We start from the raw sequence: 25,291 nt of genomic DNA, 5'->3' as shown, positions 1-25,291 counted from the left end.
CCTGTTTCCTCCTATTTTTGACCGGAAGTTGACCCACTGACCCCCCGTTAACTCAGCTCCTCTTCTTCGGGAGCCTGGCAGCCCTTTGACAGGACTTAAGAAAGAGGGGCTGTGAGCTCTGTCCTTTTCAGCAGAGACACTGCAGCATGGGAGGCTCCTGGAGGCCCTCGGCAGGGGCAGGCAATGAAAGGCTTTCAGGGACATGTTTGCCTAGAACTAGAGAGCAAAGGGAATCAATAGTTATAACCAGGACTTTTATTTTTCTGAATTTAGAACTCGAGGCTTTGAAGCTGCCAACCTTAAGCCCCTAGTAAGTCACAGTGCCTGTGTTCTGTAAGTACAGGACACAAGATGCTGAGGTAACTCCACAGAGTAGGTTCCAGAATCAGACTCCTTGTGCTCCAGTCCTGGTCTGTCCCTTGTTAGCTGTGTCTCCTTGGACATCGAAGCCTCTGATGCCCCAGCTTCTCCATCTGTAAAGTGGGGATAACGGTAATAATATCACCTGCCTCATAGGGATGTTGTTCCTCGGCACTTAGTCGGTGCTAACTAGGCAAATGCTGGATATTAGCAATCTATCAGGCAAGTCCTATTTAGCAAATAAAAGTGTGAGAAGGTCATGTTTTTGAGATTCTTAATTTTCCGGCAGCACAGAGAGCCTGGGTGAGACATGGGTGTTATGGTGGTGTTCATCTGATTCTCACGGAGAGGCTTACTGACAGCCAGCGAGCTGAGCCTCTGGCTCACAAGCCGGTAAACGCAATGTCTGATTCATCTGGATTCCTTATTAGAAAGAGGTGGGACTATTCAGAGTCCTAGGGTCTTCTACCTGTAGCTTAGTGTGGACGTGGAATCATAGATGTATCGAGACTAATAAGGAACTGCCGAATTGCATTTAAGTCATTCCCAGGGGAGCCCTGGTTTTTCCAGATACAGAGTAACTTGATGTCAAGTACATTTCACTTGGAATAAAGTGCTCTGAATCTCCCCATCCCAAGGGCTGGTAAATCACAAGCGTTCACGTATTGTCACTTGGGAAACGGCACTGTTGCTAAATATATGAACACGTTTAAGTTGCGAGGGGTATAATAACTTAGTAAAGAGCAACCTCCAGATTTTTGGTAAGATCCAGATCTAAAGTGTCAGAAGTTTCAAAGCTAGAAGGTGTGCAAAATTTCTTATTGGCTTTATTCAATAAAGAAGATAATATAACTTGTAAGAATATATATTTTCTCTCTATGCTACGTAAAAAAGCTATTTCCATTTTGAATGGAAAATACCTACAAGCATTTTTATTTTTCCTGCATTGACCTACGTACGTTAAAAAGTTGCTCACTATTGATAACAAAAAACTGAAATTTTGATTATTAAACCCCTTCCCAAATTAGGGGTTGTAATATGGTAATGTGTGATACTATAATTTATAAGAAGAAATATACAGCTGGTCCCCATTTCTTGTACAGAGCTAATAAAACTATTGGTATTTCTTAAGGGATGAGAACCATAAAGGTCTTTTGTTTTCTGTTAATGAAATGACCTTGGGAAAGCCCCTAGGTAACTGAAGGGTGGGGTGGTTTGCCGGGGAGCCAGCCATGTGTGTAGAGGGCTGGAACTCTTCCCCCACCTCCAGAGAGGGGAAAGGGGTTGGAGATTGAGTTCAACCACCAGTGAGTGGCCAGTGACTTAATGCCTCATGCTTACGTAATGAAATTTCCATAAAAACTCAAAAGGAGAGGACTTCCAGGTTTGTGAACCAGAACGCTTCCCCATGCCATCCTGCTGGGCCCCGTGCGTGTCCAGGACCCAAACTCCACAGAAGCTCCTTTGTTCGGGACCTTGCCCTGTGTATCTCTTCGTCTGGCTGTTGACTTATGTCCTTTAATATCCTTTACGATAAACCGGTAATCTAGTGAATAAACTGGTTATCTGGACCCCATGAGCCAGTCTTGAGGGGGGAACCTCTGACTTATAGCCAGTTGGTCAGAAATACAGGTAACAGTCTGGGCTTGTGACCAGCGTCTGGAGAGGAAGGCCGTCCACTTGTGGGGTCGGATGCTATCATTAGGTGGCTAGAATTAAAGTTGAGTTGAATTGTAGGACACCCATCAGTTGTCTGAGCATTACTTGGTGGTGTCTGAGAAACCCTGCCTACACACACACACACACACACACACGCACTGGAATCAGGTGCAGAACCCTTACAATGCATGAAAGACACAGTGGTCAAGAAACATGGAAAATGCCAAACTTACTAATAATCACATGAATATAAATTAAATATTGAGATCATTCTTTGCTTTTCTGTCGGCAGAGATGAATGCTAACACTAGCAAGACGATATAACTTACATTCAGAATGAACAGGACATGGTAAATAATTATTCATATTTATTCATAGAATAAACATGTATAAGCCGAGACCTCCCAGGCCAGCTGGTTCACACGGTCTCCAGGGGTAGTACTCTGTGTCCAAGAGGGTGGAGGGGGATGGGCGTTGTCACACACCCGAGTAGGGACATCTATTTGGTACCCAGAGGCAGAGCGTCTACTCTGTATCATTAGACGGGAAAGCAAGTTGTAAAATACCCCAGTTTTGTTGAAGAAATGATACGTGGCTCATCTCATTTTGTTTTAGATGGAAGTCGATCACTTAAACTTGCCTCTGTAAGCTCCAAGTGCTTTGTGATTTTAGACCATGTCTTCCCACCTTCTGTCATGCCTTCAGGTGACCGTTTGAACATAGTTGGCCCTCAGCAAGTCCGTGACACGTGTGATGCTGGCTTACTCATCTGGTCCCTAAGATAGACCTCTGCAGAGGAGCTGAACGCTAGTTCCAAATGATTAGGAAGGAGGTTAGTAAAGGATTCTGTAATCCAGAAATTTGGTAGTTCAGGTTACATTAAGATTTTTAAAATTAATATTTCGGTCTCATATTGCTAAACTACAAAATTTTGCAGTTCTGATTGAGTTGCCGAGATTTTTATTAATATTTGAGTCTTTAAATGTTTCTGTCACGTCTCTTTCCTCCTCTGTTTCTTTCATATAGTTTTTGACCTCAGCTGACTTTGTAGTGTTGTGTTTTGCCCTTTGGAGGTGAATTTAATTCTTGCGGTTATTATCAGTTGACAAACAGTACTGAGTTTTATCTCGTGCCTTAAACCCTTATATATGCATAAAGACATCCTGTAAGAAAGCAGCGTCCTGAGCCCCAATCCCATCAGTTCTGATTAGTAGGTTGAGGGTGCAGGCCGGAGAATTGGCAGTTTTCATAGCATTTGAGTTGCTTCTCAGCTAGATTGGCAGGAGTCTATCGATCAGCCTAGATTATCTTTCTAATAAACATGGAGTCTTTATTAAAATAGGAAGGCATTAATATTAATTCATAAAATTTAATGCATGATTTAGATCAGAGCAAGATTTAAAGGACTACAAAACACCAAGTACCTTCTGGTATCTTCCCATTAATCTACACCTGCCAAGATGCCACCCTATGAGACAGCACCGTCTGCACATTTTCAGCAGCTGGAACCTGCAAGCCCATGACCACAGAACGTTGAGTTAGAGCCTGGCAGAAGATAATCCTTTAACTAAGAAGTTCGAGTCTCGAAGGATCACAGATTACTGGTGAAAGATCACATACGTGGTGCTCTAGGCCTTTGAGTAGGAATATTACTGTCCTACTCTTCACTCTTGTTTCTGTGAACAACTTTCCCCATCTATTTCCTTTAAATGTGTTCTAGCAAATTCTTAATCCAGCTATGTGACACTGTAGCCTTGTATCTATCCAGTGTCGTGCCATGTCATTCAAGGTGCACTTTGGATCTTCTCACGGCCCGATCCTTTGTAGAATATAGGTTTTCAGCATCATTTCTCTGTTCCTGTGTAGCCGCAAAGATGACCTCCCTAGGGAGTGGCCTTGCCAGGGTTTCTATTTCTGCATTTCTCTTCTGTTGCCCCCACACAGGTGGGGGACAGGAAAGCGAAGAAACCAGAAGATTTCAGTGATGCTGTGGACCTCTCCGTGGTGACCAGTGCGCTGGTGTGGTTTGGGGATGAGTGGGTGGGTTTCCAGGTCCGACTGCGGGCTGCGGACTTGCTGCTTCGCCGTTACTAAGTGTGTGGTCTCGGCCAAGTGATTGAGGCTGGAAGCCTCAGTTTCTTCCTATGAAAATGGGAATCGTCCTTGACTCATAGAGTCATTGGAAAGATTGAGTTCACAAATCTGGTGTGCTAAGCGTGGCAGCGCCTGGCACATAGAAACACTCTGTAAATGTCAGCTACTGTTATTATTAATCAGAGGGTGTTTTCCTTCCTTGACACCTTGTCCTTGGAGGTCTTAGTGTCCAATGTCTATTAATCTGCTCAGGAGTCTAGCTTTTTAATACATGTTTCAATTTTTTAAAGGGACCAGATAGTTTTTTCTGGAGAATTCTTTTTAACAAGGCACATATGTGTCCTCATCAAAGATACATTGTATTGTGGCTTCTGTGGAACCATAATCTAATCATGGCATTATGGCTTTATCTGTATAATTAGAATGACCTCTTCCTTCTTTCCAGATAAACCTTTTTTGAGGTTCTTAATTTCTCTACATCAGTCTCATTTTATGAGGGAAACAGTCACACTGGGAATTTCTGAATCATCTTTTAAATGTAAGGAAGTTTTGTTTAATTTCTTCCAGCTTGAGCACTCACAGGTAAGACCGTAATCACCGTATTTCCCCAGAGAGGAAAGGGTCTGACTTGTTCAATATGGTAGCTCCCTTGGTGATGGGAACTGAGAACGATGGGTGGGTGGAGAATGTTCTCCCAGTCCACCCACTGCTGCTGCCCTCCCCCCTGGCTTTTACGCCAGCCCACACGTGGTTTCTGATTGCTGTAAGACCTTAAGGAAGGCACCCGTTAATATTAATGTGCTGTGTTAAAGAAATACCATTTAAAAGTATGTGTTTGTTTATCAGTATGGATATATTCACAACTGTCGGATGCAATGAGGAGAAATTTAACAATGCGGAAATGCACCTGTGAACCCCGCCCCAGCTGTAAGGTCACAGCTGGAAGTTTGAGAGCCACAGAGTATGTGGTGTCTTCTTTCCCCTAGATTGTCATTCTGATAAAAGAGGTGTTTCCCTGGAAATGGAGAGCAGCTAAGCTGGTAAAGTGCTGCCTTTTGATAAGCACGTGTTTTTGAAGAGGGAGAGCCCAGAGCCGCACCTCGATGCTGGGGTTTTAGAAAGGTTAACTTTCTGTTTTCTGTTTAGTGTCTAGTGTTAAGGGTGAGGACGTGAAGCAGCAATTTGTATTTTTCACTTCCTCTCGCAGACTGCGCCCAGTGCAGTTTTAATCGGCCACAGAAGGCAGCTGTTGAAGCCAGCGTGAGCGTTTAGGGCGGTTGGAGGGCGGTAGCGGTCGCATGGCCCGGCTTTGGAAGCACACTGACTGCTGGCCCTGGGTGAAACATTGTCTGTAGGTCATCTTTTGTGAAACCAACACCCTTTGAGGAAACGCTCCAGAGCGCACCAGAGTTCTTCAGCTAGTCATGGGGGTCTGGATTAGAATCCCGGCGTCCGGCTCCAGATCCTTCCTTAGCCCAGCCCTCCGTCTTGCCCGCTCTTTAAAGTCTGTTAAATCTGCGCAAAGAACTCTAAATGGGAAGTTCTCCTCCATTGGATCAAAAACTCTGACTGTGATGGAACATGACATTCTAGGCCTGACATTCCTCGACCTTGACCTTCCTATTTTCCTTGATGCAAAAAAGTCTAGGTCTAAGGGAGCAGATGATAAAAGGAGGAGATATAAAAATAGTTGAACACCTGTTGTGTAGATAATGGCCTAGTTTGAAGTTTGGCTTTGAAAATTCACTCCTCATTTTTTTTTTTACTGTTCTGTCTTTCAGGACTATTTTTCTATTTCTCCACCTCTGGCTTTTCTCCCTTTTCCCCCTGGTGGCATCTTTCATCCTCATCCACTCTCAAATGAAAGTATTCCCAGACTTGCTTCTGTTCCGCTTTGCAGTACAAATCTGAGCTTCGGCCACGCTGGGCGGTAGCAAGGCGGGCAGAGAATTATTGTCTCCATTCATAATTAAAAACTCCATGCCTGCTGTTTTAGGGGACAGTGTTTTATTTCCTTTTTAGCGAAGGGGATAAGGATCCTTTACCCAAACTTTTTAGTTTGGGCAATCTCTCTCTCTTTCTCTCTCTTCCCTCTCTGTCTCTGTCTCATAACTATGATGAATATTCCAAATGATGGAATGACAGAAAAGGATAATATGAATACTGTTACACTCTAGATCTTGAAGAAGGAGCTGTAAAATAAATACAAAGTAACATGTAAATCAAGATATCTCTCTTGACTTTTTCTCTTCTATTCCTGCAAGTTGGCTTCATGCGGTTTTGTTTAGCGTTTGTCGGCAGACGGGAAAATGCTTCGTTCCTTAACTTGGTGCAGGGCGGCCTGCATGGTGTGTATGCTTCCACACACAGGCAGTGCTAGAATCTCAGTCCTGCCTTGAGTTATCACCATCTTCAAAATAGGACCGCACACGGGGACACAGCTGTCTGTCCCTTAGATGAGACATTCGTAAAAACAACAATTGAAAACAGCTTTGGAAAATAAAAAAACTGTTTTTGGAGTATACCAGGGGGCTCCCTTTGTGATGAGAATGTAGGCAATGAAGGGGGCCGGCTGTTAGAACTGAAAAACACAACCCCGCCCTCAAGTTACAAGGAACACCGGAGATGGGAGATGGGCCATCTGGTCACCGCGCTCCTGTTCGCCCCTGAGATCCCAGCCGAGATGCCTCGTGCGCACCGTAGAGACCCGCGTTAACTCTGTCTGGTGTGGCTTGGGAAAGACACCTTATCTGACGCATAGAACTTCCATTGTGCCTGAGCATGTTTTCCCTACCGCTCCTTCCTTGGCAGAATGTGGCCGAGGAGTTAAAGAACACGTTCCCGCGAAGAAGGGTTACGTGACTCAGGGGAGAATGCTCAGCTAGTCCGTCACTTTAGAAACTCCTGTGGAATTGGACAGATACCCTTAGTCCACCGTGGCTCTCAAATTTTCTTCTTTCTCGGTTTATAAAACTTTGATAATGAGGTCCTTTTGAAATTGTGGGACTTACATTTCTTCAGACTAAATTCTAGAAGAGATGTGTGCTGGGGATGGAACACAGTGGGGTGGGGTGAGGTGGGGTGAGGATGGATGGCAATTCCTCTGTGTTTTTAACTACCCACGCAGGTTAATATGTGATACGATGTTTACCTTCTGGAAAGCTTTACCTTTGTGTTTTCTCTTGCAGGGGTGACTTGATTTGAAGAGTTCTAAGACACTGAAGACTTACAAGATAAGATGTTGCCTGAGGAGTTTTTAAAAATTTTTATACAGTTTCTATTGAGGGGCCCGCAGACATGGGGATAAAAGCTAAAAGGGAATATTTGTGCTATGCTGGATACAGAATTCAGTTTGCTTGGAAACAAGTTTTGGGTTAAAAAGTCTAATGGAAAATTTATTACATTTCCAGTGAAGAAAAGAGCTCATTTTTTTCAATTTTCCCCAACCACCATACCTCCCAATGCCCCATCCCTGGCCTTGGTACACCTTGCAATTTTTCCAGCATGATCACTCTGTGCAGGGGAACTATTTGTGTGCGGTCCAAGCTGATGCTAGGGGGTGTTGATGTGTTAGTGTGTGGGAGTGCGCACACACGCACACACATCTGGGTGCACGTGCCTCTGTTCTCCCAACCCGTAGGTCTCATTTTGCAACTCGTTGCAAGAAGATCCTCTTGCACTTTAACTGTTACAGAAGATAAAGATGAAGCTTCCGTGGTGAAAGGTCCCTGCAGATAGTCTGGTCTAGCCCTGAGAAATCAGCCCCCCAGGAGGTCATGGAGTCAGATGGAACCGGCTGCCAGACTTTGCATCTTGGACCAAGAAGTCAACATTAATTCACCACCACCGTGCCACTCCTAGGTCGCTGATAAAATATTGAGAATATATATATTTTTTTAAACTTGCACTAAGCAATTCTTACTTAGTCCATTGAATAAAGGGGGACAATAGTTTCAAGTGACTAAAAACTAAACAACAAAATGCATGTTTTGACGACCCAAGGCCAAAAGAAAACAAACACACCCAACTTCCCCTGTAAAATGGGCCCGTACCGTCCTCTGGCCTGTTTTCCTTCGACACTTCCTATTTCTCATCTTGCAACCGAGGTTCGTAATTGAAATGATTCTTGAGGGTTACGTTTCCTCTGGAGCCTGGAAAACCCCACTTTTAGGTATTTATATGTTTAGCTATACAGTGTACGAACCCCCATGAGAACCAGAGGGGGAGATAGTTAGCGCCTCTCTGACCGTTGTGGGTGGGGGGCTGGGAGCCCCCACTTACAGGTGGGTTTCCAACCCCTGCCCCCGGGTCAGTGTTGGTGTGGTTGGTATGGTGCCCGGGGCACTTCTGTTCTCTCAGAGAGAAAGAGCATCTTTCTCATTTCACCCCTACCGAGGATTTCCATAAAAATGTCATTTAAGGTATTACTGTAAATTTACTCATTCCATTCTGTTTCTGGCATCAAACTACAAATTTCCAACCTTTGAAAATGAATGGTAGGTCCAATTTCATGTGAATTTTTTCTGATAACTGATAAGAGCTGTGTATGTGTCCCTGTATCTACATAGCGGACTAGGGGCAGTCGGCATGGAGAGAAATTCCACTGGCGTCCGGAAAGGAGCAGAAGACTTCTGGGGGTGCGTATTAGTGTAAATACTACATGTGCAGTCTAGACCAATAGCTTTAGTTAAAAAAAACAACATCATTTTTGGCTTGAAAAATATAACGCCCTCAAATGGTGAGGGACAAAACGTAAGATATTCTTCAGCTTTAATTATTTTTTAATTTTATTCAGGTCAGAGCACTTTTTTTTATAGCAATACAACAGGCAAGAGAATACTCAAAAATATTTAAAATTGTGTTTATACCAAGAGTACGTTTTAAATATTTTCTAATACTTGAGCAGTTTTTGTCTGGCTGGCTTCCAAACATGCCAAAAGTTAAGCATTCAATATTTTAACACATAAGCTTTTTACTAATAAGAGTTCTTAAGTGTTCCCAAAGCAACTGATGTTTACAGGGCTTGTGTTTTTCTTCCTTCTGTGGAAGGACTGGGGTCCACAGCAAACTTACTATACAAAACACTAACGATGGGCTGACTTCTGGTATACCAAGTGGGTTGGCTACCACCTTGATGTAAAAATTTGTAAAGGAAATTTTTCACCATTTTGAGTGTCAAATGTATTTTTAACTGTCTGGTTTGTACTTTTACGACTTTTGTACTACCAAAGCAGAGTTAAAAATAAAAATGTTAAACACGTTGTGCTGTTTTTTGAATGGTTCACCTTGTCAGTGCCTGGTCGACTGAAAATGCGATTGTGGTGGTACGATTCATATTGAGACTTAGGTTACCGTGCCTCGTTTCTGAGGTCTGAGTCGACCAGGGATGATTTGGCGGACTCCCCCCACGGGATGTCAGTCCCCCCTTCCCCTACCCAGTAACCCCACTCCCTACCACCTGATAATTATTTTTAAAATTCAGAGCCCACTTCGTGCAGAAGATTGCAGAATCGGTACAAAGGGTTTTTTGTGCCCTACACCCCCGTTCCCTTCGCGTTAACATCTCGCATCACCACAGACCAATGATGAAAACGAAGACTCGAACCGCCGGTACGATAGTACTAACTAAGCCGCCTCTTTGTTCGGATCCCACTAGTTGTTCTGATCATGCCCTAGGATCGCCCATTGCAGTTAGCTGTGATGGTCCCTCCTCTTTTTCTTGGGGTTCATGATGCCATGATTTACAGTGTGCCCTGCTGTAACTTTGTAGAATGCCCTTCAACTTCAGTCTGCCAGCTACTTCCCCCGATTCATTGGGGGATTTGTTATGGAAAGCATCCGCCGAGGTGACGTGCCCTTCCCACTGCATCACAGCAGGGAAACGTGATGTCCATACCTGTCACCAGTGGTGATAGCCTTGATCGTTTGGTCAAGGCCGTGGCCACCAGCTTTCACTTGGGTCTTTCCTTTTGCAGTTAATGTTGAGAGGAGATCCTCTGGGATTAGGCAAGTATCCTGTTTCCACTTAAGCTTTCACCTATTAATTTTACCATCTGTATTCGTTTCTTAGGCCTTGTGTAACAAATTACCAGCAACCGCAGAAATGTCTTCTTTCACAGTTTAGTAAAGGCCGGGAGGCTGCGTCCGAGGTGTCCGCAGGCTTGATTCCAACTGAAGTCCCTGAGAGCGAATGTGTTCGTGCCTCTCGCCGAGCTGCTGGCGGCTGCTGGCCAGCCTTGCGTCCCTTGCCTTGTGGCCACTCCACTCCCAAGTCTGCCCCTGTCTTTCCACGTGTGTGTGCCTTTGTCTGCTCTTCCCCTGGGGATGCCAGTCGCTGGATTTAGGGCCCATCGCATCCAGTATGCTTCATTTTAACTTCATTACATTTGCCCAGACCCCAATTTCAAATAAGATCCCATTCCCAGGAACCAGGAGTCAGGACTTCAATACCTCTTTCTAGGGAACACAACTGAACCCACACCACCATCCACTGTGGATCTTGCCGGCCACAACTATGACTGTGGGAGGGGCTCCTGCTGTGTCCTTTGGATAGAGCTCCATGCTCTTTATTCTCCTTCCGTCCCTCCCTTCTCCCCTCCTTCTCTCTCCATCCCTTCCTTTTTCTTTTACCCTTCAGCTCATTCTCACTTCGTGGAACTCGAGATGCTCCAGGCTCATCTTGTCATCTTGTATTTTCCTCACCTCAGCCCTAGGACTGACCACGAACCAAGGAGCCCTGATTCCTTTTTACTGTAGAATTGGGTTTAGAAGTAAAGTTCAGGGGGCGCCTGGGTGGCTCAGTCGATAAGCGTCTGCCTTTGGCCCAGGGTGTGGTCTCACGGTCCTGGGATCGAGCCCCGCGCTGGGCTCCTCCGCTGGGAGCCTGCTTCTTCCTCTCCCACTCCCCCTGCTTGTGTTCCCTCTCTCGCTGCCTCTCTCTCTGTCAAATAAAATAAAATCTTAAAAAAAAAAAAAGAAAAAGAAGTTCAGGACTGCTCATGGAAGCAGGGGCATCACCGCTTCTAGGCTTCCATGTGTATATACACATACACACACATGCACACCCACCCACTACTGGCCCGTGTGTGCACACACACTTCGGTTTCGTTCTCTGTCTGTAGAACAAGTGCAAGCTGGGACTGGTACTCTGACAGGAGTCTAGCTCATTCCAAACTTCCTGCTTTCCTCGTTTATAATTTTTCTCCTACAGGGAGAAAACCTGGCTCTTACCGTCTAAAATCTTTTTACGTAGTTCCATCCTAGCACACGTATAAAGTCGTTTGAATACAGAGCCCTGGGAGAAACACATGTACCAGCTAGAGCGTAGTGTCTGCGTACAGTTCATCCAGTTTCCCCGCCTTGCGGTAGCAGCGAACCCTGTGCGCCCGGGACGTAGGCCAGCTCCCTGGTTCCCCACCCCTCAGCGTGGTGATGTGATTTGGTTTGAACAGAGTCATTTGTCATCGTCGGCATGCCATCTTTCCTTTACGTCCTGGTTAGAATTTCTAAAATTTGTACACAGCCAAGTTCACTCTGGTGCCTCCTTGGATTTGGCTTTTGGATTTTCGTGGGATTCTGTTGTTGTGGCCTTGAAAACAAGATGATCAATGATGGCTTATGTTAAGGAAGTGGAAAAGCTGCCTTTATAATTTCAGTTTGTGAAAACTGAGAAGTTCAGAATGTATGCACTAGGGAGAATGTTAGAAATTCCCTCCAAATTCCTCATTTTATAGTCAGAAGGGGTCACTTGGGGTGATGGGGTTTGTTCTTAACTGGTCAGCCTTTGTTTTATTAAATTTATTTGACAGAGAGAGAGAGAGCACATGGTGGGGAGAGGGGCAGAATGAGAGAGAGAATCCGAAGCAGACTCTGTGCTGAGCGGGGAGCCTGGCGCAGGACTTGAATCCACACCCCTGAGGCCATGACCCAAGCCGAAATCAGGAGTCACAGGCTTAACTGACCGAGCCACCCAGGCGCCCCTAATTGGGCGGCCTTTGATCCTCCAGCACAAGGGCCCTGCAGAGTGGGTGGGCTGAGTCCCTGGGCTTTCATGCCTCTCTCGGCTTTTAGGGGAGCAAGGAGCCATTGGACGTGTGGTGCCTGCGGCCGTTTGGTTCCATGTGAAGGCAGAGCCCCAACCTTGCAATGTCAGCTTGAACAATTAGCTCAGCTCTCTCCCGGCACCCACAGGTCCCGAGTGAATTTGCCGACCGGCCATGGCCTCGTGCGCTCCTGCACGTCCTCACAGCATCCTTGGTATCTCCAGCATCTTCCACCCTAACCTGGTTTGACAAAAAGGCGAGGAACCCTTCCTTCTCTCCCATTGAGGACAGCAGAACATTAGAGGCTAGGAAGCAGGGTCCCATGATTCAGTCCTGGTCACGGAGGGCTTGGCTGTGATCAAAGGGGACTGTTTTGCACCCGAGGTCCTTGCCCGTTTCTGGATCCTCTGACCCTCTGTGGAATAGATTGTTCTACCCAGGGCTTCCTTTGCACATTCCTCATCTTCCCAGACCCGTTCTTCAGGACTGGTCTTAGATCTTCCTGGGGGCCCCTAATCGTCACTCCAAAGACCTGTAAGGACCCCTGGGACTTTGGCATTCAGGGATCAGCGGGCGTCCGGACCTGCTGTTTTTCTGCCTTGCACAGAGCCAGCACTCGCCCCCTCTGCTGGCCAACTGGGAGAACTGCAGGGAGCAGGGTTTCTAAGGTCCCCCGTCGGTCATTTTCTCAGGGCCTGGCGCGCAGAAGGCATTCATGATTATTTGCTGAATGAATAAATAAACAAAAGTCAACCTTTAAAAATGAAAGACTATCATTAGCTATTTTATGGGAATAAAAATGCAAGTTTGGGTTTTTCCTCACCCATTTCCTGACTCTGTCAATTTGTCTTAATTTCTTTCTCATCAGAAACCAGTTTTGTACCCGGGAGTTCAGGTCCCTGCAAGTGTTCGCTTGTGTGTTGGTGGGAGCGACCAAGTTCCAGTCTGGAGGAAACCCCGTGCCCCACACCATGGAAGTGGTGTGACCTGAAGCAGTGTGGTCATGGAGAAGTAGCCCAGGCTTTCCTCTTGAGTTTGAATCCCGGCTCCACCACTCAGTGCTGTGTGATATTGGGAAAATTACCTAACCTTTCTGAGCTGCAATGTCCTCATCTATAAAATGACCCCTCACAGGGCAATGAAAGGGGTAGAGAAAGCACGCAAGTCATGGTGCCTGCTGTGGTCTGCGTGTCCTCCGGGACCCAGGGCGCTGCCGCTGTAAGCGGCCACACAGGGTGACTTGGCAAAGGGTCTGTGTGCGCCCGTCCCACCACAGCTGACCAACGTGGCCTGTGAAGCGGCCCGACCCACAGCTTGGTCCAAGAGTGGAGCTGAGCCAGTAAGTGTGTTGCTCTGCCGGTGAACCACAGTTAGAGTTCAACACCTCCCAGAAGAGCCACAGGATGGGGAAGGGTCCAGGGTTTGGGAGGCAGAAGCCCGGGGCGGGGGTGGGGGGGGATCTGAGGATGAAGAGGCAGCGTGTGCAGAGGCAGCTGGGGCTCGGTCGGCCCAGCACCTCTCCCTTCTGCGAATGATGTCTCCTCCTTTGGAGAATTCTTCGCCTCCCTCTTAGACCCCAGTCGTGTGCCCGGCTCCCCTGACGGCAGCCGGGCTGGCCCGAAGTGGGCACGGGACACCCTCCGTGACCCGGCCAAATGCAGCCCCTTGGGGATGTGTGCCAGCTGCCGCTGGAGGAAGTGGCTGAGGCTGGAGGCCAGTGGAGGCCACGTTCCCTGCTGTGTGGAAATGCTTGAGGAAAGGAAGAGACTTCCCAGCGGTTGCCACGTTCACACATGCGGGGGTAAGAGAGGCAGTCGTGGTCGCTTTCAAGCCCCAGACTCCGTGGTCCCTGAGCACCGGCGGCCCTTCTGAGTTTCATGAACATTCCAAGGACACTCCTCTTTTGTCTTACCTCGTGTGGGTTGAGTTCCCAGCGCAGCAACAGCGACAACCAAACCCCGGGACTAATGCACGTATTCACAGAATAGATACAAGAGGAGCTGCAGAGCCACGTGGGTAGGGAGGTCCTGGCATCCGCCCCCGCTGGGATTTCCCAGAGCTGCTTGGATCCGAGGCCAGCGGCGGTGGCGTCTGCTCTGAAATGCCCTTGCCACCCTCTCCCCTTTATTGCTTTAGGATAACCTCCCAGAAGGGTTCAGATTTGGCCTTTGGGTGCCTCTGGCCATCCGTGACCTTACATTCCTGGGACTTCAATCTTCTCCCTCTGGAGGGAAGAGAGTGAGCCTTTTAGGGTGGTCGTGAGGGTTATATGAGCATGCGGGTGTCACACACTTAGCCCAGGGCCAGGCACGGCCAGCGTGGACTCAGTGAGCTGCCTCAGACGTGCCAAGTTGAGATCCTTTTCCATGAAATAGCTCATAGAATGAGGCAAGAGGCCATTTGAGAGTCGGTTCTTGATGTTTCTGCCATATTCACTTTACTTAGCATTTGGAGATGAGCTCGGGGAGGGGAGGGGGGTTTGGGGGGTAGGAGGACCTGGGTAGAAGAGGGGAGCTATGGTATCTACCAGTCCCAACATCCTCTCGGCCCCAGGTTAGATACCTTAAGTTAAATACTCTCTCTTTGCCTTGATACTGAAAGGCCACAGATGTACAAGATAAGGACAAGAACAAGATAATTGTTCTCTCTGTGTTTATTCAGGCTGCCATTTAATCTTATCGCTCCCATGATAAGACATGAACCTAGTAATCTCAGTGAGTTTGAAAAAACTTGATTTCGGGGCGCCTGGGTGGCTCAGTTGGTTAAGCATCCGGCTCTTGGTTTGGGCTCAGGTCTTGACCTTGGGGTGGTGGGATCTGCCCTACACTGGGCTCCACGCTCAAGCGGGAGTCTGCTGCTCTCCTTCGCCTTCCTCCCTCTGCCCCGCCTCCTGCTTGCATGTGTGCGTGTGCACACGCGCTCTCTCTCAAAAAAAAAAAAATCTTTAAAAAAAAAGAACTTGATTTCTTCTTCTTTACAACTAAATCTAGCTGAGGAATTATAGGTTAAAATGTTTTTAGAATTGGGGCGCCTGGGTGGTGCCGTTGGTTAAGGCTCTGGCTCTTGATTTTGGCCCAGTTCACCATTTCGCATGGGTCATGGGATCGAGCCCCAGCGGGGCTCCGTGCTCAGTGTGGAGTCGCCTTGAGTTTCTTTCTCTCACCTTCCCTCTGCTCCTCGCCCCTGTGCTCTCGCGCTCTCTCTCAAATAAATAAATAAATAAATCTTTTGAAAAATGTTCTTGGAATCATAACACGATACCCAAATCATAAAATTTATGGGTTTGCTTATCACAAATGAATATCTTAATGTTGACCAAATCAAACAAAAACCAAACCAAACAAATCCTCAAATAACAAACCTTCCGTATTGAACTCCCACGGGGTCTGTCTTACCTTCAGTGCTTCTTATTTTATAAAAACTTACTTGGGGCAATGAAAGATAAAAGAAATAGGTCAGTTTTCATGCCATGACGATTCGCCTCAAACACAGTATGACTTACATTTGTAATGAAGCATAAATTACTGTGTCCTAACAATGAGGAAAATAATGAAAATAAAGAATAATTGTAAGAGTAAAAAATATACTAAATTTGAAGTGCCCCCAAGATGCGTTTTTGAGATGATTGTTGATGACGTAGGCAGAAAAAGATTTACTCAGTTTGGAAATTATTTAAAATTATTAGAAGGGGTGGGGCAGCTTCCTGGCTGAGGCGGTAGAGCACACAACTCTACTCTTGATGTCGGGGCTATAAGTTCAAGCTCCACGTTGGGTATAAAGACCACTTAAAAAAATAATAAAATCTTAAAAAAAAGTGGTTCAGGAATTTTAGTGTTGAGTGTTACTCATAAAGAAAAGGTGGTCCGGTGGGAGATGACATTCAGTGGGTAGTAAAATCACATTGAACTTTTAGTATTTATCTAGTGCTGGGTAGGCGTGAAACACTTTTTCTCACGTAGGTCTCATGATAGCCCAGGGGGAGGCAGAGCCGTCACTTCCACTGTCCCGAAGCCAAACTGAGGAAAGACATACATCGTACCGGCTGTTCCTGTGACAAGCAACAGGTATGGCCATGGGTCCACCTCAGACTTTGTAGGGTAAGAAATTTATGGTCCTATGATCGTTTAAAAACATAAGTATCATTGATAAGAGACAGTCTTAGAGACTTTATAGATAGAGGGCTTGACTAATTTTTCAATGCTTTGTTAAAATCTTCTTCAGAACAGGACTGGAGGAGATTATGCTAAGTGAAATAAGTCAAGCAGAGAAAGACAACTATCATATGGTTTCACTCATTTATGGAACATAAGAAATAGCAGGGAGATCGGTAGGAGAAGGAAGGGAAGAATGAAGGGGGGGTAAACAGAAGGGGGAATGAACCACGAGAGATTATGGACTCTGGGAAACAAACTGAGGGCTTCAGAGGGGAGGGGGTTGGGGGATTGGGATAGACTGGTGATGGGTAGTAAGGAGGGCACGTGTTGCATGGAGCACTGGGCGTCATATGCAAACAACGAATCATGGAACACTACATCAAAAACTAAGGATGTACTGTGTGGTCACTAACATAACATAAAAAAAAAAAAATCTTCCTCAGAACCAGAAAATAAACTTTCTTTCGCAATTGACAGTACACATAATTTTAGTTTTCCAAAATTGAGTTGTCTTTCACTCCACCATTTTGTTTCAAATTTCCCTCAGGGGTGTTTGGGTGGCTCAGTCGTTAAGCGTCTGCCTTCGGCTCAGGGCGTGATCCCGGGGTCCTGGGATTGAGCCCCGCATCGGGCTCCCTGCTCTGCTGGAGCCTGCTTCTTCCTCTCCCACTCCCCCTGCTTGTGTTCCCTCTCTCTCTGGCTGTCTCTCTCTCTATCAAATGAATAAATAAAATCTTAAAAAACAAAGTAACGTTCCCTCACCTTTCAGATCTCAGATTCACTTTTTTGCCGTGACTGATGTGCTCCTTGGAATAACGGAGACCAAAGGCTTTCTTTTCTTAGAAATTTCACATTTTGATTCAGCCAGTTTTTTGTTTGATGGCAACATGCCTGTCTTCACGAGGAGGCTGTGTTCTGTAGTCTGTACTAGGACCAGTTGGTTATTCAATCTGGGTGACCATGGATGAATTATATAGCTTTTTGAGCCTCCATTTCCTCATCTGTGAAATGGGGATAATCATACCTCCAACTCATGGGGACGTGGTAGGACTTAAATGAGATGATACATGCACAACTTAGACTGTATGAAATGCGTAACAAATGGTCGTTTTGAAAAAAAGTTAAGTTATATTTGCACCTATAAGAAACCTTAACCCATAACTTGATGGCTCCCATAAATTATACTGAATAAGATTTCTGTATCAATAATTGTATTATTTGGCAAATTATTTTGAAATGGTGTCTTTGCTGATAAATTTTTCTGGTTAGGAATTTATTCTCTAGAAAATTTTAAATACTGTAACAGTCCTTGGCTTGTGTCCTGGCTAATGGCTGATGTCATGAAAATCGGAGAGCCTTACGGCTTTATAAATGGGTAATTTAAAACTTTTGATTCCTTTCTAAGCGTCAATACTTAAGACCGGGAAAGTATGTTCGTTAATGGGAAGAGAATACTAACCCTTTTTGACCTGTGAAATTGTCTTTTTTTATATGAGTACCAACATTTACACGCACCATTCTCCATAGCTTTATGACTATTCTGGAGAATGGAAAAGGATGAGTAAGATCTGGAAATGAAATTATTTTTGTGATTTTTTTTAAAAGTTGGTGACTGATAGCAAGAGAAAATGTTATGGTTTTGCTTTCAAAATAGTGAGATCCCGACTAAACAAATATTCTTTTTTTCTTTTTAATTTTTTTTATTATATTATGTTAGTCACCATACAGTCATCCCCGGTTTCCGATGTAAAGTTTGATGATTCATTAGCTGCGTATAACACCCAGTGCACCATGCAATACGTGCCCTCCTTACTACCCATTCTGATTGGCCTGTCCCCCATCTGTCTTGCTCAGATTGGCTGGGAATGTGCCGCTTTGTTAAGGGAGATGGGTAAAATTCTGTTTACCTTCTAGCCTCTAGGTCCTATTTTACTCCAGTTTTATATTAACTACTCCAAAGTGTCTAAAAGCAGAAAATACAGCAGTTTCCTAAAAGTCAGGCTCAAAGGATGAGGATGAATGGTATTGGGGTGTACGTTTTCACATTTGCTTGTGTACCGCTAAGTGTGGATTCTGAGTGTGTAAGGCTCGCATATATGTTGTCAAAGATATCACTTCAGCTTTGTCTGTTTACAAAGTGCTTTTATAGATCGTTCATCTGAGCTTCTAAGTCAGTGGTTTTCAACCTAGGTTTCACAGAACAAAGCGGCATGGGAAGAAAATATTAAAACTCTGATATTTGATTGTTCACCCGTCTTAATATTGCTTTGTTGGGTATACGACAGTAGTTCGAGAGGCCCAGTACGTGTAGTTGTAAGTGTGCGCCTATTAGGGGTGAGGGCACACACTTTTTTTATTGGTAACCACTGCAAGCTGGGGAAGATGTGGCGATTCCTTGCCTACAGTCTCAGTGTTTCTCCACGTGGCTGGGAGAATTATCCACATCAACCACGCAGATGCCAGGTTCCCCCCAAGACCGTTGCAATCCAAATCTCTGGGAGGTGAGGCCCAGAAATCTGTTGTTTGGAAACAAGCACCCTGAAATTCGAGAATGTCTGTTTTCAACTTGGGAGGTAGGAAGGATCCCCATTTTACAGGTGGGGAAAGTGAGGGTCAGGAAAGATAAGAAATGTAAACTCCAGGTTGCACCGTGAGCAAGAGGCACAGACTGGTTCCACCCCCATTTCTTCGGATTACAGGGGTGTGCGTGTAGTGAGTGCTTGGCCCATGCCACGTGCTCATGACCTCTGAGACCCAGAGGTCAGAATGCACAGCTGCAGAGCCAAGCCCCGAGGGACATCTGAGTCTCGTTTCGCAAACACACATCCTTCCTTTCTTTCTCCCTCAGGATTTTAAAGATTGAGTTCAAAATGAGTGAAAAATGTGGTCAGCCAAGTTTCCCATTGCTTGGTTCCAAACACTGCTTTTTCTTGAGCGTTTTGTCTCAATTGGGGATTAAGCTCCTCAGAGTCCCACGGCCTCAGTCTAGAGACCAAACCTTCACCATCTCCTGGAACTCTACTCTCTGACCACCTTTCCACGGACCACTATAAATCGCCACTGTTCCAACAGAGCAGGGCAGTGGGAGACTGAAAAGCATGAATAATAAACGCAATTTCTTTTCTCTCGGATTCACAGACACTTGTGCTTCCGCGGCCCTGCATTTATACCTTGATGACCACACACGACAATCTCCCAATTAGCATCCAGAAGCTCAGCGGCAGGACGTGTCCTAACTCTCCCGTGGGGAGTGTTCCTCATCCCCTCGACAGATCACGTACTGAGCTCCCGCCCTACGCTGTCCTAGATCGAGGCAAGCGGCACTGGTTCGTTACGGCTGCTTTGGCTGGAAACCATTGCTAGTGGTCTACCGCAGCCACGGCTTCAACGTGGCAGGTGAGAACCATCGGTCATCGGCATGTTTACCAGGGGTGTCTAAGTGTCGGTCTTCAGGCGGCCGAGGGTGCTTTGAAGGCCCGACGGCTTATAACCGTCTACTGTAAGCTCCTGCCGCGGAGCACGGACCGATTTAGTTAGGTCGACGTGCGACTTATTTTTCCCAGACGTTAACAGGGAAAGCGTTTACCACGAGAAACAAATGTCAGCTTGTCTCTGTTTAATTATCACCAGTTCCAAAAGAGAGCGTTTCAAAATAGCTGAGGTTTACTCTGGAGTTTAAAAACAAACAATCAAAAACCCAGAAAGCAAGGACTCCCACATTTTCATCATAAAGCTCATGTCCAAGACCGGAGGCCTCATTCCCGTGACTTCACAGAGACAAAACGAAGGAAGCCCGCTCACATGCTCGGATTCCGTGCCTCCTTCATCCCTCCGAGGGCCTTCTGCCTGGAGACACTGACGGAAGACGTAGGAAGAGCGAGTCTGGTCCTTTGGGTCAGACGCAGAGTGAGGCAGGAAGGGAGAGACAGTGGCCGGCCCGCAGTCACTACGCACGGACAAGATGCGCGTGTGCGGGGCAGCCTCAAATTCTCTTCGTGCCTTTAAAGATCTGGTCTGACAGTTATAACAGTTTGCTACTATCTGCCTTGGAAACCAGAGAAAAACATTTACTTGCCTATTTACATGATAGGTCGACGTCCCCCAGTAAAAAACATATACACACGCGTGCACACACACGCACACAATATAGAAATAATCTTAAATTGAAATCAAGATCTAATGTGGTAAACAGCCACATGATGCAATTTGCTCAGATCATGAAAGAAAGAGCAGGATATCCCCTCCTCATCAGAGCCAGGGCCTTCCATTCAGAGTGCATTCGTGCTTTCAAGTTGTCCAGAATATCTGGAAAGTTCACTATTGCCAATCATCACTCTTCTGATATGGGGTGGCACCAGACTATAAAGACCCCACACAGAGCAGGATACTTAGTTGCTAGACAACCTGGTGGATTAAGCTAAATTCTGGAATTTCTTTTCAACCTGAAGATTCTATCCTCTGACATCCTTGGGTAGAGCCTGGATATGGGTGTAGACAAAAGGCGCCACGATAGCTTTAAAAAAAAAACACAACAAAACACTAGAAAAATCTTGGTCATCTGCTAACTTTTCTGAAGCAGTTATTTGCACAAAAAGAATATTTAAAACTTAGGAGAACTGTTAATCATGGTGAAGCATCCGCAGGGGTCTCAAAATGGGAAATTATGTACACGTGCCAAGTGCAGAAGGGTGTTTCTGTGCGAGACAAACAGACCTGTCTGCATGAATTCCTCACCTTACCCCTTTTCGTCTGAATTTTCTTCTTTCATCCTTCTGTTGTAGAGACAGCAGCGGGAAGTCAGGATGCCTGACCCAATGTTTATTCTCCCTCTTCTCAGTAAGCGAGTACTGAACTCATTTGGAAAATCCCGACAGACAGAAATAGATAAGTTTTCTTAGCCTTTCTTGCATCTAAATGTGACCACATGACTAGATGTTGACCAAGGAGGTAAAAATGGAAGGGGTGAATTTTACTTTCAGGAGGTCCTTAACAGGGAGGGAGGGAGATCTCCTCCTTCTTTTTTCTGCATGGAAAGCAAACGTAATGACTGGAATACACAGTAATCTTGAGAAGGAAGCCAAGATGATAGAAGCACAGGTGGCTGATAGGATGGAACTCTATCACCCTGGATGGCTAACTCCAGACTTATTACATAAGAGGTAAATAAATACATCTCTATTTTTATATAAGCCATTTATCACATGCAGCTGAACCTAATCCCAACAGATACGCTTTGGGAAATTGTTGAAGGGATCGCTCTCAAACAGGAAGCATCCGGTGTATTAAGTACAATAGCAAATCTACCTACAATGCACTTAGCGAGGACAACAGTTTGTATTTTAAGCGCTTGGTGTGACCTTGTATGTAGAGATGGCATGTCACCAAACAAACCCAGGTAAAGTATGTCTGTAAAGCATTTGTAAGGGTGCCCTCCTTAAAGATGCTGGGAAGCTCAGAAATCATGTTTTTATTTGAATGATTACCAAAGTGCAGTGATGACATTATAGATACTTGACAGTATTAGAGTTTTCAGTTGTGAGGACATAAAACCATTTTTCAAGGATTTGTTTTAACAGATAAGACTTAGCATTTTATTGGGTGCCTGCTGTGTCCCAGGCACTGGGATAAACACTTGCATAATCTCATTTAATCCTTACAAATACATACCATCATTCTCACTTAAGGGACGGGATAAATTACCTAAGGTCGTGTGGCAAAGCTGGAAATCAAACCAAGGTCAGTCAGATTTCAGAGCCTGTGTTATGAAATGCCATACGAGAGCACCTTCCATGTTCGTATTTTTCTAGAGACTGGACCATCCTCTAACTTCTCCACTGAGTCATGTCAGAATGGCAGTTCTTGTTTTTATAAATTAGAAGGCTGACATCCAGAGAGGCCGGCGGCTCATCCTTAGGTGAGATCGGAGCACGTGGCGTCCTGAGTTTGAATGGCAGGGACAGACAGCCAAAGCCATTCTCAGCAAACGGACTGGGTTCTTCTCACCTGTAACTCCATAGCGCAGCTCTCGAAATGGAAAGAAATATCAAGGCTTACTGACACTCAGTCTGGGAAATTAGAACCACCTTTGAGTTACGACAGACAGACACATATATTGTTATATTTTAATCAGAATCAGACATTAAGTGGCATGAAACATCCATCTCTTTGCTCTTCCCAATCTCACGAACTTAAAACTCAAATACAACACAAGCAGTTTTCAGAATTCTTTTGGCTGGCCTCCCCAATCCCAAAGGAGATTAAAAAGTAATAATGTAAAAAAGTTAAGGTCAAGGTGTCTTAGTATCACAGCTAATGACTAACCATTTGCTTACTGGTGGCTTCTGCTCCATCCTGAAAGCTGCTGAGCTTCACTCGATGTCAAACAAGTGGTTAGTTATTAGTTCCCTGGGTGACTGTCCCTGAAGGCAAGCAGTGCTCTGGGGACACACTAGGCACTTTTCAGTGAGGGTAGTTACCTTTTCCAGGTTGGGTACAATGTCTGCCTCTCAAAAGCAAGACAAAGAATTTACAAACAGAATGTTCTGTGCCCTTGGGGGGAGGGGGTATTCAGCGCTGGGATTTCTGAGCATTCTCAAGAACATCTGTCCCAGATGGTCTGGAGGGAGATCGGAGGGTTGACGAACAGGCGGTTTAATTCCTGCATGTGCCGCGGGCACACGCACGTTGCCACTCGGATTTATTCTGGCGTCCTGAGTGCCAGCCCGTCGACACAGTGGTGCTGCCCACACTTAACAACAAGTGGCCTGGCGCGGACCCCGCGGTCACCAGAACAGACGCCGACGTAAAGCACCTGCGAGGCTGCCCGGGACGCCAGCTCTGTCCACGGAGCACGTGCAGCCCACGCGCGCGCCGCGACACCCGCTCAGGGCCCTACTCTGCCTCATCCACGTCTTCTCCAGCGGTAGCTGCTTCTAGGGCCGCAAGGGCTTCGGCCACGGCCGCATCCTCGTCCTCAGCGTCCCCACCCGGCTCTCCCGCGGAGCCAGGTGCCTCCTCCCACCCGGTTCTCGAATCGACCACGGGCGCGGCCTGGGCAGCACCCTCTTCTTTAAAGTGGACACTTACGCCCTCTGTGGCCACGGCCTCATGTAACGAATCCCAGCTTCTCTTCAAGGGGAAGGGCACATTCAAACCGTGCTCCGCCACCCCGGGGGCAATTCCCGCCAGGGGCTCCTCCTCAGTCTGGCTCTGGGAAAGACAGTCCTTTTCTTCCCGATCAGCTCTGTCTACAGCTGAGCCCCGAAAGGGAGGGTAATCTGGGGGCGGTATCTGGAGGCAGGCGTCTTGTACTTGCAAGGCAGGACCTTCTGCCCTGGAAGTAGCTCTGGAGTCCCCATTTCGGACGACCTGGGTCTCTTGCGAGGCCGGCAGCACACTGTCCTGTTGTCTGGGGCCCCCTCCTTCCGGGAAGGGTTGAGTTGGGGGGACGCTGTTCACGGTAGTGATGCAGGAGCCCCTGTCACCCTGGTGGGGCCCATGCTCCCCAGTGGGCTGCAGGGGGGCGAGGGTGGGGCCAATGCCGTTGATGGCACTGCCAGCCTTGCCTACACAGTGTCCCCCCACGGTGTCCCCCTGAGGGGGCGGTCCTGGAGGAGGCCGGTGGGGCTCCTGCCCCTCGCAGGCTCTGCCTCTACTGGCCGTCCTCTTCAGGCCCTCGCTCTGCAGCTCATTTCTGTGCACGAGGACTTGGCCGCTCTGTTTGCCTTTCAGTTTACCCGCGTCACCTTCATCCACCTTGCAGCTGTTCACCTCGTTGACATAGCCAGGGGAGGGCACCTGAACCGGATCAAAGAGATAGCTGGGGGTGACAAGAATGAAGGTCAGGCTAAGCACTCATTCACTTTATTCATTTCTACCTTTATGAATCACTAACTTCCATCATTAACACTTTCTACTACAGGCTCTGCCTCCTTCTATTCCTGTTAATTTCTGTGATTAGTCCGTTAAGCCTATACGTGTGTCTAAACCAATTAGACAGAGTTGGTGTAAACGTGTTTTACCCCGGGGAACAGATCCTAAGAAGAGATCCAAGAGAGCACGGAACAGAGTAAAGTACAAAGTGATTCATGGAGTTTAAAAACAACCCAACAGGGGAATAAAACAAATGTCCAATAACAGGGGACTCGGTGGTTAAGCACATCCCCTTAACGGAATATTGTGCAGTCGTTAAAACAATAAATATGAAGTCTGGACTGACATGAATGATACTTCTAATAAATATTTATCATAATAAATGTTTTTTGAATAAAGCCTACCATCACATTGTGATTACACTGGAATGGAACTTACACACACACATACATGTGAATAAACGATAGAGCCATTAGCTACAGACGGAGAACTAGAATAAAAAGTGTTACTTGTGAAGGAAGCAAATCGGTTAAGTTTTCCCCTTTATTTTGTGTAGAATTCTATTCATGCGATCCAAACTATTCTGAAATAGAATTTGGACAAAATTAAAGACACGAACGTGACGGGCGTGATTTATCTTCAGCGATGCCATGTCAGGCACCATCTCTGAAACCCAAGCTTTTCTTTGCACTGAAGCTCTCTGGGGAATTGGAAATTCAACCTCAACCAGATTCGCTCGCAGAGCATGATGTCGTTCCCAACGTGCTCTGAGCGGTGAGCAAAACAAGTTTAACAATCTAGGCCACCTGTCCTCTTAAATGGTATCAAAGCAGTTCCAAAGTCGTAATTTCTTGGCAACACTGGCCATGCCCCAAGCTGGATAAATGCACGAAATCCACGCATGGTCTCTGGAAGGGCCCCCATGGTCATCCCACATTCCTCCACTCAGAGGTCATTTTTTCAAAGTTACCTTTGTATCATTTTACAGCACCTGCACCCCATCTGGATTATTTTTTGTTACCATCTGGAAAAGAAAGTTAAAAAAGGAGAGAACACAGTGAATGACACGTGAATAGGAATTACGTTTGCTTTCTCTTCCCTAGATACTCC

General features: G+C 46.2%; 2 protein-coding genes across 12 annotated transcripts in view; one reads left to right on the top strand and one right to left on the bottom strand.

Annotated features, from left to right (window-relative positions):
* RELL1 (RELT like 1) overlaps positions 1-9,374 on the top strand; it is a 60,544-nt gene extending 51,170 nt beyond the window's left edge. Inside the window, exon 7 of the mRNA XM_026508715.4 lies at positions 7,302-9,374. The gene's annotated coding sequence lies outside the window, so the exon portion shown is untranslated. The remainder of the gene's footprint in view (positions 1-7,301) is intronic.
* Positions 9,375-19,951: 10,577 nt separating this feature from the next.
* Positions 19,952-25,291, bottom strand: part of CUNH4orf19 (chromosome unknown C4orf19 homolog) — an 86,502-nt gene continuing 81,162 nt past the window's right edge. For all 11 annotated transcript variants that reach the window (XM_057309586.1, XM_057309588.1, XM_057309590.1 and 8 more), the window contains 2 exons: positions 25,152-25,205; positions 19,952-24,128 (listed from right to left, as the gene is read on the bottom strand). In XM_057309586.1, coding sequence (XP_057165569.1) covers positions 23,201-24,128; positions 25,152-25,183 — 960 coding nt within the window. In that variant the 5' untranslated portion in view covers positions 25,184-25,205 and the 3' untranslated portion in view covers positions 19,952-23,200. The remainder of the gene's footprint in view (positions 24,129-25,151; positions 25,206-25,291) is intronic.

This window comes from Ursus arctos, unplaced genomic scaffold (genome assembly GCF_023065955.2).
Source record: "Ursus arctos isolate Adak ecotype North America unplaced genomic scaffold, UrsArc2.0 scaffold_9, whole genome shotgun sequence".
In the NCBI taxonomy this organism is placed as follows: domain Eukaryota; kingdom Metazoa; phylum Chordata; class Mammalia; order Carnivora; family Ursidae; genus Ursus; species Ursus arctos.
The sequence above is the reverse complement of the archived record's forward strand: the minus strand, read 5'-3'. Positions and strand labels throughout refer to the sequence as shown.